At 38.3% G+C, this 13,802-nt stretch overlaps 1 protein-coding gene across 4 annotated transcripts in view; it reads left to right on the top strand.

Moving 5' to 3' along the window:
- The window catches only part of SMURF2 (SMAD specific E3 ubiquitin protein ligase 2), a 120,450-nt gene that overhangs the window by 45,516 nt on the left and 61,132 nt on the right, over positions 1–13,802 (top strand). For 3 of the 4 annotated variants that reach the window (XR_008621578.2, XM_034942739.3, XM_034942740.3), the window contains exon 2: positions 10,025–10,063. The exons of the other annotated variant lie outside the window; for it this stretch is intronic. Coding sequence is in view for 2 of the 3 variants with exons in the window: in XM_034942739.3 (XP_034798630.1) it covers positions 10,025–10,063 (39 nt within the window). In the remaining variant the exon portion in view is untranslated. The remainder of the gene's footprint in view (positions 1–10,024; positions 10,064–13,802) is intronic. 4 annotated transcript variants of the gene reach the window in all.

The raw sequence follows: 13,802 nt of genomic DNA, 5'->3' as shown, positions 1-13,802 counted from the left end.
TGAGTTTGGGTTCTAGAATTAATCTACTTGAGTTGGAATCTCAGCTCTGGTTCTTTTTTTTTTTTTTTTTTGAGACAGAGTCTCGCACTGTCGTCTGGGCTGGAGTACAGTGGCGCGATCTCAGCTCACTGTAACCTCCGCCTCCTGGGTTCAAGTGGATTTTTCTGCCTTAGCCTCCTGAGTAGCAGAGACTGTATACAGGCACCTGCCACCACACATGGCTGATTTTTTGTATTTTTAGAAGAGACAGGGTTTCACTATGTTGGCCAGGCTGGTCTCAAACTCCTGACCTCATGATCTGCCCACCTCAGCCTCCCAAAGTGCTGGGATTGCAGGCAGAGCTACCGTGCCCAACCAACTCTAGCTCTTAAAAGCAAAATCACTGTTAAGTCTCTATGCCTGAATCTCAGTTTCCTCATCTCTAAAATGACGGTAGTACTACTACTTATTTCACAGGGTGGTTGGTGTACACTTGCACATAGTAAATATTTGATAAATGTTATCCAATATGTTTATATTCTTTACTAAAAATATATTTTATTAAATGTACTACATGTAAAAGGACTTTTAATAGCATATTAAGAAAATATTTTCTAAGCCGAGTGTGGTGGCTGACGCCTGTAATCCCAGCACTTTGGGAGGTCGAGGCAGGTGGATCACTGGAGGTCAGGAATTTGAGACCAGCCTGGCCAACATGGGGAAACCCTGTCTCTACTAAAAATACAGCAATTAGCCAAGTGTGGTGGCGCATGCCTGTAATCCCAGCTACTCGAGTGGCTGAGGCATGAGAATCGCTTGAACCTGGGAGGCAGAGATTGCAGTGAGCTGAGATCGCGCCATTGCACTCCAGCCTGGGCAACAGAGCGAGACTGTCAAAAAAAAAAAAAAAAAGAAATTATTTTCTTATCCATCAATAAATAAATACGTTTACATAATCTTTAATGGCTGTGTAATATTTCAACTTGCTGTTTGCTATCATTTACTTAACTGATCATTTTTATGCATATAGAATTATATGTGATATATTTGCTTATTTTAACATTTTGTAATAACACCTTGAATGTGAATCTGTGTAATACTCTTGTTTCAAGCAACAATAACTAAAACACATAAAAAATTGTGTAGAAGTTTTCTGTAGCATTTAAATTTCATTTTCATTTCATGTTTAGGGGTTGAGATAGAGGCTGTTTCTCAGAGCAGAAAGATGTAAATTGCTGTCATGTGCCACTGGTCAGGAATGGTGTACATCAGTTGATACTTCTGAAGCACTGGGCCACCTGCTGGAATTTGTATAGGAATGTTATCCTGAATTTCAGTTTTATTTTACAATGATAACATAAGTTTAAAGAACATGCAGAGAAATCTGTGTTCAAAAGCATTTATGCTACTTTTGAGTTGCAGGGACAGTATTATAAAATCTTTTTGTGGGGTGAAGGAAGATGGGATGTCTGAGTATTTTTTTTTCTCTCAAGCAGTCTCATTCCAATCAGCAGTGTAATTGGAATGCAACTCCAATCTGGAGGAGGAAGGGGAATTTTTGGCAAGGATATACTAAGTAGTTGGGAGCTTTATTCACATTAAGCGTAGCTAGCCATTCATTATGAATACAACTCAGTAAGAACAAGCATAGCATTCTCTTTCTACAGCTGCGATTTACTCTGATACTATTACCTGGTTTGTTGCATATAGATAACTCCTTTCCTACCAGAAAAATAAATTATTGACCTAAATGAAAATGGTAGTATTTACTGCCATCTGTACTTCTGCAAATGGTTTTCTCTAATCGCTGCCTCAAATGAAATATAAGATTTCCATAAAGTTTAAAACCGTATCTTGAGAAAACAACAATAAAAGGCATTTATGACATGGTATTTGAATTATACCTGACCTGTGAGCTCTGAGAGCAAAGGACTATGTCTTATTTTTCTTTGTATCTGCAGAAACTGTCATAGCACTTGGCACAAAGTGAGTGTTCAGGAAATGTTGAATGAGAGAGTGAATGATGTAGGAGTATTCCTTTCTCCCTAAGTATCTCAAGATGATCACACCTGCATCTGTGTGAAATGCAGAGGCTTTATCCAATATGGCTGATGTCAGCTCATTTTGATCATCTCTGCTAATCATTTCAAACCATCTGTCTGAAAAAGGAGTGAGTACAATAGCTAGAACAAGCTAGGTTCTGGGAGTGTAGACTTAAGAATGAAATGCTTTGAAGGAATTTGAGAAGGGTAGTAACATGATAAAGTAGTATAAGCAGACTTAATCTAGTACAAATATATGGGCTGTTTGAGACATTGTCCCTAGTGGATTCTGCAGCATGGTACTGTGGTGGTGTAATGCTACATTTGTAGTTAGCACTAATAAAAATTGACTTGTGCCTACTAAATATCTGTAGTCCAGTATAATGTTTTGCTTTAACACAAAAATTGGTGAAAATTAATTGAATTAATTCAAATACTTCAGATTTTTGTGCCTTTCTGTATATATAATTTCAATTCCATATATATAAGCTTACTAAACATTAAAGATATTGAAATACTGATTGCTGTCTAGGCCAGGGGTCCTCAACCCTGGGCCATGGGCTGCACAGCAGGAGATGAGCCAGTGAAGCATCATCTGTATTTACAACCACTTCCCATCGTGTATTACCACCTGAGCTCTGCCTCCTCTCAGATCAGCAGCGGCAATAGATTCTCATAGGAGTGTTAACCCTACTGTGAACTGCGCATGCGAGGGATCTAGGTTGCCCCTCCTTATAAGAATCTAATGCCTGATGATCTGTCACTGTCTTTCTTCACTCCCAAATGGGACTGTCTAGTTGCAGGAAAACAAGCTCAGGGCTCCCACTGATTCTACATTATGGTGAGTTGTATAATTATTCTATTATATATTACAATGTAATAATAATAGAAATAAGTGCACAATAAATGTAATGAGATTGAATCATTCCCAAAACCCCCTTGCCTGCTCCCCTCCCCCCCCCTCCACACACACACACACACACACACACACACACACACTGGTCCATGGAAAACTTGTCTTCCATGAAGCCAATCCCTGGTGCCAAAAAGGTTGGGGACTGCTGGTCTAGGAGAAAGTCTGTACCCCATAGCCTTTGTTCTGGCCTCGCCAACCTAACAAGATTTCTCTCCTGTTACTCCCTTACTGCCCAGCATTTCTCAACATTTTTACCTATTTTCTTTAAGAAACATTTAGAAAGCAGAAATGAAACTTCTCCCACACTGCCACCCCTCCCTAGTCCCATGATTCCTAATCTTAGTTCTACTTTCCATAGTTTCTATTACAAAAGATGATAGATTAATTTTCTTCTAATATAAAATTATAATATTGTATATACATTCTCCAGGGGATTCTGATACATACCTCCTTAGTTGAGAATTTGCTGTGGTGACATAATCAGGAGTTTGTCATATTGAAATTCATGGATTCTTTGAGCATTTACCAATCTTCTGTGATTAGAACAGAGAATGAAAAGAGCAATGGGCTGTGGTTCTAGTCCCCAAGGTACATTCCCAAGAAAAAAGAACAGTGCAGTAAAGGCTCCAGGATGTGAAAACAATTTATTTTTACAGATAAATAACATTACCAGTTCTCAGGTCATGTTTTGACAATCTTCCTTTTAAAAGTTACAAATCAGAGTTTTTGCTTCCAGGGCAGAAAGTAATTTAGTAAAGCTGGCTGGAACTGCTTAGATCCAGCATGAAGCATAGCGGTCTGACCAATCTTGATATTATTTCTTTGTTTTAAGTTAATCTTGTTTCTTCTAGAACACTAATGTAATTTTCCTTAATCTCTTGATTACTAAAATGTAATTTCTCCTCATAAGCTTTGAACTTGATTTTAAAGTTCTTTGTTCTTTTGATTTTTCAATTGTTCTTTGAAACTGAATGTTAAACATTTTGTGATTTTTTTTAAGAATTGGTTAAACACGACCGGATAAGTATGTTTTAAGTAAAGAGAAATGATAAAACTAAGATTTTTTTGAGGGGTGGAGGGAGGGGGACAGTGTCTCACTCTGTTGCTCAGGCTGGAGTGCAGTGGTGTGATCTCAGCTAACTGCAACCTCTGCCTTCCAGGCTCAAGTGATTCTCATGCCTCAGCCTCCTGAGTAGCTGAGACTACATGTGTGTGCCACCACACCTGGCTAATTTTTTTTTTTTTTTGTATTTTTAGTAGAGATGGGGTTTTGCCATGTTGCCCAGGTCTCAAACTCCTGGCCTCAAGTGATCTGCCCACCTCGGCCTCCCAAAGTGCTGGAATTACAGACATGAGCCACAGTACCTGGCCTAAAATAAGATTTCTTAAATCAAAATTATGATTATGTGAGGATTGGCCATTGTTATATAGTATAAAAAGTTATTTAGATTATTTTAGGGTCTATTTCATTCATTCAACAGATATTTATTGAGTACCTATCAAGTGCCAGGCGTAATGTGTGCTTGGTGCAGGAAGAGATGAGGCAGGCATGATTCGTGCTGTATGGAGTTTACCACCTCCGCAATTATAAGCAACATTCCAAACTTAAACGAGAACAGTAAAATGTGATAAGTGTTTATAAGTATGAGCTTCTGTGAAAATACCAGCGGGGAAAGCTTGAGAGAAACATGTTCTAAAAGGCATCCTTCCCTTTTGAGACCAGGAGATGAGTAGGTGAAGAAGCCTAGGAAGAATGTTTCAGGCAGAGAGAATGGCACATGAAGGCTGTGGGTAAGAGAGATACATTTGAGAAAGTGAAGGTTAGTGTGGCTGGATCTTAGACTTGAGGGCCTGGAAGGGAGCTGTGGTGATGAAAAATGAGGTCAGAGAGGTGAGCAGGAGCCAGGGCTTGAAGGGCATTGAAGCCAATATAAGTTTGGGCCAGAAGACCTTTGGAATGTTTTAAGGATCTTAGAAGGGGAAATGGATGGAAAGACTTAATTAGATTTTTAGCTCACTTCAGGTCCAGCGTGGAGAACTGGAAAGAAGTGAGGCTTTGAGGCAGGGGAATGTTGTAATTACCTAGACAGTAGATGGTGGACTAAGGTGTTGGCATCGGTAATAGAGAGAAGTAGACAGATGAAGGATATTTCCGAGGTAGAATTGCTGAGAATTGTAATTGTCAGGATGTCAGGAGGGAATACAGTGAAGGTTGCTATGGAGATTTCTGACTTGGGTAGTGGGGTGGAAAGGAAGGCTATTTATTGAAAAGAAAGTCAACTGGAGGGAGGAGCAGGTTTGCGGGGAAGACGTGATTTTTGGGGGGAACGCATATTTGGTTTGTGGACCTGGAGTTCAGGAGAAAACTAAGGATCGGGTTTTATGAATTTAGGTATCATCATAACCATAGAGTAAATGGTAAAGACCAGAGAGAATATATGGAAAAGTGGCTCTTCGGATTTTATTTTTTGAGAGAGAGGAAGAGTTCTGTCAAACTATTAAGCTATGAACTCTCTCCCAGGAAAAATGTGGATTCTCTCCCCAGAAAATAAACATGTATGTAACAGTTTACGTATAATTGCAAGATTTACAAAAATGGACACTGTGATCCTCAGGTTACAGAGTGAAATAAGAGAACCTAGGGCAAAACCCTGAAGAACTTCAAGTTTTATAGCACAGCAAGATCTGGCAAAGAGAACTTAGAATGAGTTTTATGCCGTGTAGAACCAGGTGAATGTGGTGTTAAACAGAACTGGAAGAGAGGGGTTCTAGAAGAGGGAGTAGTCAGCAGTGGCAAATGCCCATGAGGGGGTCAAGTGCCATAAAGAATGAAAAATGTCCATTGTATGGACTTGGTAATTAGGTCTCCAGGGCTTTGTAGCAGCAGTTCAGAGGCAATGGTGAGGGAGGAAGCCAGATTGCAGTGGATCAGGGCATTAGTGGGAGGTAAAGAAGTAGAGTCAAAAATTGTAGGCAGTTCTTTTTAAAAATGTTTTAAAATTATACTTTAAGTTCTGGGGTACATGTGCAGAACGTGCAGTTTTGTTACATAGGTATACATGTACCATGGTGGTTTGTTGCACCCATCAACCCATCATCTACATTAGGTATTTCTCCTAATGCTATCCCTCCCTAACCCCCAACCCGCCAACAGGCCCCAGTGTGTGATGTTCCCCTCCATGTGTCCATGTGTTCTCATTGTTCAACTCCCACTTATGAGTGAGAACATGTGGTGTTTGGTTTTCTGTTCTTGTGTTAGTTTGCTGAGAATGATGCTTTCCAGCCTCATCCATGTCCCTGCAAAGGACATGAACTCATCCTTTTTTATGGCTGCATAGTATTCCATGGTATATATGTGCCACATTTTCTTTATCCAGTCTATCATTGATGGGCATTTGGGTTGGTTCCAAGTCTTTGCTATTGTGAATAGTGCCACAATAAACATACATGTGCATATGTCTTTATAGTAGAATGATTTATAATCCTTTGGGTATATACCCAGTAATGGAATTGCTGGGTCAAATGGTATTTCTGGTTCTAGATCCTTGAGGAATTGCCACACTGTCTTTCACAATGGTTGAACTAATTTACACTCCCACCAACAGTGTAAAAGCATTCCTATTTCTCCACATCCTCTCCAGCATCTGTTGTTTTCTGACTTTTTAATGATTGCCATTCTAACTGGTGTGAGATGGTATCTCATTGTGGTTTTGATTTGCATTTCTCTAATGACCAGTGATGATGAGCTTTTTTTCATATGTTTGTTGGCTGCATAAATGTCTACTTTTGAGAAGTGTCTGTTCATAATCCTTTGCCCACTTTTTGATGGGGTTTTTTTTTGTAAATTTAAATTCTTTGTAGATTTGGAATATTAGCCCTTTGTCAGATGGATAGATTGCAAATTTTTTCTCCCATTCTGTAGGGTGCCTGTTCACTCTGATGAGTTTCTTTTGTGTGCAGAAGCTCTTTAGTTAGATCCCATTTGTCTATTTTGGCTTTTGTTGCCATTGCTTTTGGTGTTTTAGTCATGAAGTCTTTGTGCGTGCCTGTGTCCTGAATGGTATTGCCTAGGTTTTCTTCTAGGGTTTTTATGGTTTTAAGTCTTGCGTTTAAGTCTTTAATGTATCTCGAGTTAATTTTTGTATAAGGTGTAAGGAAGGAGTCCAGTTTCAGTTTTCTGCATATGGCTAGTCAGTTTTCCCAACACCATTTATTACATAGGGAATCCTTTCCCCCATTGCTTGTTTTTGTCAGGTTTGTCAAAGATCAGATGGTTGTAGATGTGTGGTGTTATTTCTGAGGCCTCTGTTCTGTTACATTGGTCTGTATATTTGTTTTGGTACCAGTACTGTGCTGTTTTTGTTACTGTAACCTTGTAGTATAGTTTGAAGTCAGGTAGTGTGATGCCTCCAGCTTTGTTCTTTTTGCTTAGGATTGTCTTGGCTATGTGGGCTCTTTTTTGGTTCCATATGAAATTTAAAGTAGTTTTTTTCAATTCTGTGAAGAGAGTCAATGGTAGCTTGATGGGGATAGCATTGAATCTATAAATTACTTTGGGCAGTATGGCCATTTTCACAATATTGATTCTTCCTATCCATGAACATGGAATGTTTTTCCATTTATTTGTGTCCTCTCTTATTTCGTTGAGCAGTGGTTTGTAGTTCTCTTTGAAGAGGTCCTTCACATCCCTTGTAAGTTGTATTCCTAGGTATTTTATTGTCTTTGTAGCAATTGGCTCTGTTTGTCTGTTATTGATGTATAGGAATGCTTGTGATTTTTGCACATTTATTTTCTTTGAAGAAGTTTCATTATGAGAGGGAAGAGGTAGATGATGGCTGGCTGAAGGGAGGCTTGGGTAAGACTTGAGTATGTTTAAATGTTGACAAGGTGATTAGAAAAGGGGACAAGATAGAGGATATGTATAACAGCTGTGAAGATCCCCGAGAACATGGTGGTTTAGATATGAGATAGAGGATAGTCTTAGAGAGGACAGTAGACATTGTCAGTGGAAGGAAGGGAAAAAGAATGAATATGTAGGTTTGGTGGCAGTGAGTTGGAGGAGATCTCATGTTTTCTCTTTCTCTGAAGTCGGATGTGAAATCATTTCACTTCATGAATCATAGGATAGTGGTTTGTTTAAAAAAATCATCATTACCTCATTAAAACTGAAGATTGTAATTTAGATTTTTGTGTGTGTTACATGTGTATTGATTCTGAGTATTCTGTTCAATTTATATTATGACAAAAGTTTGGGGAGGAGTTCTCTAAATCTAGTTTGTGATTTCTTATTCTTAGTTATGGCCCTAGTTTTCATGATTGATTGAGTTTTTATGTTTTTAAAAACAAAACTCTAAGACATGGCCTAAGGGACTCTGCCTAGTATACCAGTATCTTGTGCTTACTTAATAATTTTATTTATTTAGTGATGACATCTGTTTTCAAAAGGTTTTTTTATGTGAACCCTTAGAGTGATTAGTTATATTTATTTAGATTCATTCCCAAGTTTATGTCAAATGAGCTTTTATACACTAAACTTCCAATAACTGTAATTCATTTAAACTGTTAGTAGAAGTGGATAGAAATACCAAACATTACATTCATAGGTATTTTATGAACTAAAATTTACATATATGAAAATTGATGTTTTTCTTTCTCTTATATCAAGTTTGAGTTAAAGAAGTTTTAAGTTTATGACTCTATAAGCAGATTTATTTATTTATTTATTTATTTATGACAGAGTCTTGCTCTGTCGCCCAGGCTGGAGTTCAGTGGTTGCAATCTTGACTCACTAGTACAGTGGTGCAATCTTGGCTCACTGCAGCCTCCACCTCCCAGGTTCAAGTGATTCTCGCACCTCAGCCTCCTGAGTAGCTGGGATTACAGGTGTGCGCCACTACACCCAGCTAATTTTTGTATTTTTACTAGAGACACAGTTTCACCATGATAGCCAGGCTGGTCTCAAACTCCTGACCTCAAGCGATCCAGCCACCTTGGCCTCCCAAAGTACTGGGATTACAGACATGAGCCACTGTGCCCAGCCTGTAAGCAGTAATTTTAAAATTGATATGTAACTCATATACTATAAAATCCTTTTTTTTTTTTTTTGAGACAGTCTTGCTCTGTAGCCCAGGCTGGAGTGCAGTGGCGCAATCTTGGCTCACTGCAACCTCCCTCTCCCGGGTTCAAGCGATTCTTCTGCCTCAGTCTACTGAGTAGCTGGAACTACAGGCGCACGCCACCACGCCCAGCTAATTTTTGTATTTTTAGTAGAGACGGGGTGTCACCATATTGGCCAGGCTGGTCTCGAACTCCTGACATTGTGATCCGCCCGCCTCGGCCTCCCAAAGTGCTGGGATTACAGGCGTGAGCCACTGCGCCCGGCCAAAATTTATCCTCTTTAAAGTGGGCAATTCAATATTTTTTAGTGTGTTCACAAGGTTGAGCATCCATCCATGTAAGTAATTTAATGCATAGTAACTTGGAAAATGTGGATTTGGGATATCTAGTTTTAATATATTAACTTTAAATTCTTAAAAGATATAGATATAGTAGACGTATCTTGTCATTTAACTGACGATTTAGGAGAAGGTAATTTGATTTCTCCCATGAAGTTTCTGTGGCATTTAGATGGAGAACAGAATGTTATTTAAAAAAAAAAAAAAGAAACTCATCTATATCAGGAAAGCTTTATCTTTATTTATGATCCTCTTCAGTATAAAATTATTTCATCCTTAAAATAGATATAACAACCTGACTTTACATATCTCCTTTGAACTATTTTTCCTATTGCCACTGAGTTTCTCAGAGAATAGATCTTGATGGAAGATAGGAATTGAATTTCTACCTTATTATTAGAATATCAGATTTATAAACTTTCTTGCCCTCAGCTATTACTGGTGATCATTGAAAGTTGCAACCACTGGTTCAACTGTCTTTTGTTTGCTAGTTCGAAAGTTTGTGGTCATGTTTCATACCTTGCTATAGTTAGGGTTTAACTATTCACTGCTGTTTTCCGTGTTTTAAAATGTAACAGTACACTCTTAACATTTTAATTTTTCCCATGTATTTTTTGTTTTTTTTTTTACAGTACTCTGTGCAAAAAACCTGGTGAAAAAGGATTTTTTCCGTAAGTAAATTAACTTTAAATCTTGTGTATTGTATGTAGATCTTTGGGAACAGCGTTTTCAGAATTCTCTGGTTTAGGGGTTTCTCTATTCAGAAGTATTGTCAGTGTTATTTTATTATGAATGCTTTGGTTCAGAGCCATTTGGCATCACGTTTTTTTTTTAGAAGGTTTTGTGCTTTTTAGGCTTAGCCCTTTCCTTTTATTCACCTCTCCCACGTATTTATGAGAATGAGTGTGTATGCAGGTGTGTAAATGCAGATGTGTGTAATGTATATTGAAGGTGTGCATACTACTAGAGTTCTAGAAAAGGTTTAAGAGATTATTTTGTGAACACTTTCTTCCTTTTGAAAATTTCATGGGAAACTTTACTCATTCAAGATTCATTGGAAGGTAGAAAAGTCATTGAGCCTGCTTGGAATTTCCAGAGTGTGGGAAAGAAATCTCTGCCACATTTGATCCTAGATGCTCTTACCTCTCAGATTCCAAAGCAGATGTTTGGTTCCCATATATGCCTTATATTTACCAATCTGTTGTAATTTTTTTTTCTGGCTTTATTTAGTACTAAGTTTTATGAGAGGGGATTGGGAAGTACCCAGCATGTATATTACAATCTTTATTCTGTTGTAGCTTTAAGTTATTGGTTAAAAATGATATAATTTTTAGTAAAAAAAAAAAAAAAAACTTCAGCCAACAAAATTTTTTATGTAAAACATTTGAAATTAGAATAGAGATGATTCATTAAATTTTTAAATTCAAGTCACGGGCTATGTGTGCTGTTTGATTTCATGTGATAGTAGATGATTTTCAGGGGCTTGATTAAAAGAAATAAGATATATATATATATTTTTTTTCTTTTTAGAGACAGGATCTTGCCCTGTCACCCAGGCTATAGTACAGTGGCACAGTCATAGCTCACTGCAGCCTCAAACTCCTGGGCTCAAGGGATCCTCCTATCTCACCCTCCTGAGTGGGTGGACTGCAGACACACTTCACCACGTCCAGCTAATTTATTTATTTATTTATTTACTATTCTTTGTAGAGGCAGGATCTTGCGATGTTGCCCAGGCTGGTCTCAAACTCCTGGTCTCAAGTGATCCTCCTACCTCAGCCTCCCAAAGTGCTGGGATTACAGGTGTGAGCCACTGTGCCCGGCCAATATAATTTAAAATTATATTTAATTCATTCCACTTGAAATTTTATTATTTTGAGTTTTTGTAGAGCAGAACCTGAATTAAAGCTTATAAAATAACATCTTATAAAACTATATAGTTATAAATGTTTATGGTTATCTTTCTGCTTATATGAGAAAGCAAATAGGATAATTTGGAACATAGGACGCAAATTATAAGCAGTTTAAATTTATGTACCATGTGCCTTCTCGCCAGAAGCTTGTCACAGTGGAAGGTCCCAATGGCCACAGAACTCCCCATCTCTCCCTGTTGCCTCCAATCACTGTTATCTGTCTCAGGCTGCTGCTCACTTCCTACCTCATCCCTGTTGCTACTAACTGAGGTGTACTTTTTTTTTTTTTTTTTAACCTTTGATAAGGTTGATCTAAGGTAGGATTTATACTAGTGGGCCTGCAAAGTGGCAAATAGGGTTGGACAAGGAGAAAAGGGAGGGAAGTAAGGGGAGCACTTTTCCTTTTTTTTTTTTTTTTTTTTTTTTAGACGGAGTCTCACTCTGTTGCCCAGGCTGGAGTACAGTGGTGTGATCTCGGCTCACTGCAAACTCCACCTCTCGGGTTCAAGCGATTCTCCCGCCTCAGCCTCCTGAGTAGCTGGGATTACAGGTGCACGCCAACACGCCTGCCTAATTTTTGTATTTTTAGTAGAGACGGAGTTTCACCATGTTGGTCAGGCTGGTCTCGAATGCCTGACCTCGTGATCCTCCTGCCTTGGCCTCCCACAGTGCTGGGATTATAGACATGAACCATCGCGCCCGGCTGAGAGGAGCACTCTTACAGATGCTTCTGCACTCTCCAAGACATCTGCTCTGGTTTTGAAGATAAAATCTTCAGTTTTGTCTCCCAGCTTTCCTTTTCAAATTTCCTTCCTCTCGAGTCCCAAGACACAGCTTCTCTAATAAAATATCCAGATATTCTTACCTCATTTTTCCTAGGATATCTAGAGGAATCATATATTAATGTTTTATAAACCTTTGAGAGCTGATTGTTAACCCTTATATGATCTTTGTCCTTAAATTGTAAGTGAAAGAAAGAAGGAAATCTTTTCCCTTTTTCATGGGTGTAGGCAGTAAAAATTGATAAAAATTCTAAGAGTGTGAACTTGCTTTAGGGATAAGATTAGGGGAAACAGTGTGATTATCTTTAAAACTTAGAATGGGAGACTCTTGATGGCCTGGAAAGAGAAACAGGAATGGTAATCCTTAGGGCTTCAGAGGGGAGTTAGCCAGGAATGGAAGTTACCTCCCAGGTTCACACTGGCCAAGGTCGCAGGTCCATTCTGTGGTAGATTTACATGTATACTTATACAGATTTTTGACCTGTTAAGGGTTGCCCACGTTAATTTCAGAGACAGTAATTCCTAAATTCTTCAATTAAATATAAATGAATGTGTGTTTATTGATCAGTGCAGTTATTAATAGTAAAATATAGTTAAGTTTTTGCTTGCGATTCAGTTAAAATTGTATTGAATGAGAAAAGCAAATTTTAATACAAAGTACGACTATAGGGTGATGAAATAGATATATATTTTTCATCGCAGGAAAAAATACACTGCCATGTGTTGTCTTTTGAAGAGTAATTTGTATGTGAGGTAATACTGTTTATTGGGCACTATCCTTGTTGAGAAAAGTTTTTTTAACTCATGTTTTGAACTGTTTTCAAGCTTATTGGCTTTTAAAAATAAGTCACTTCCCCTTTCCCCCAGAATTTTAGCAGGAAAAATTTCAAACATAAAGCAACAGATAAAATAATTTTATAGTAAAGACCCACCATCTAGATTCTACCATTAACTTTATCACATATTTACCCATTTATTCATTATGGTTTTTTTTTTTTTTTTTTCCCTGACGGAGTCTTGCTCTGTCCCCAGGCTAGAGTGCAGTGGCGTGATCTCGGCTCACTGCAACCTCTGCCTCCCGTGTTCAAGCAATTCTCCTGCCTCAGCCTCCCGAGTAGCTGGGATTACAGGCATGTGCCACCACACCCAGCTAATTTTTGTATTTTTAGTAGAGACGGGGTTTCACCATGTTGGCCAGGCTGGTCTCGAACTGCTGACCTCAGGTGATCCGCCTGCCTCAGCCTCTCAAAGTGCTAGGATTGCAGGCATGAGCCACTGTGCCCTGCCTTCATTATCTGTTTTATGTGTATTTTTTATATGAAAAGGAATGTTTTCATTAGTGTCAGATTTGTTCTTCTGCAACATTTTAAAAAAGATTTCTGTGTAAGGTAATAAGGTGTTTTATAGGGGGCCAAATTGAAGTCATTTAAAACCAAGATGGGTTGGCTAAATGTTGTGTGTGTGTTTTTTTTTTTCTTGGCCCAATTGAAAATGAAGCTGTTTTCTTTGGAAGGTAGCACATTTTTGAGTTGAAAATGTTATTTTATTATTATTTGCAGCTTTTCAAGTGCATTTGTGTAGTAAGGAGGTTTTTGAGCTTTAGCTATTTTACATGTCTCAGAAATGATGGGGGAGAATTGAGACCAAAAAAAAATTTTTTTTTCCCTTGAGACAAAGTCTGTCTCTGACACCCGGGCTGGAGTGCAGTGGCGCGA

This window comes from Pan paniscus, chromosome 19 (genome assembly GCF_029289425.2).
Source record: "Pan paniscus chromosome 19, NHGRI_mPanPan1-v2.0_pri, whole genome shotgun sequence".
Lineage (NCBI taxonomy): Eukaryota > Metazoa > Chordata > Mammalia > Primates > Hominidae > Pan > Pan paniscus.
The sequence above is the reverse complement of the archived record's forward strand: the minus strand, read 5'-3'. Positions and strand labels throughout refer to the sequence as shown.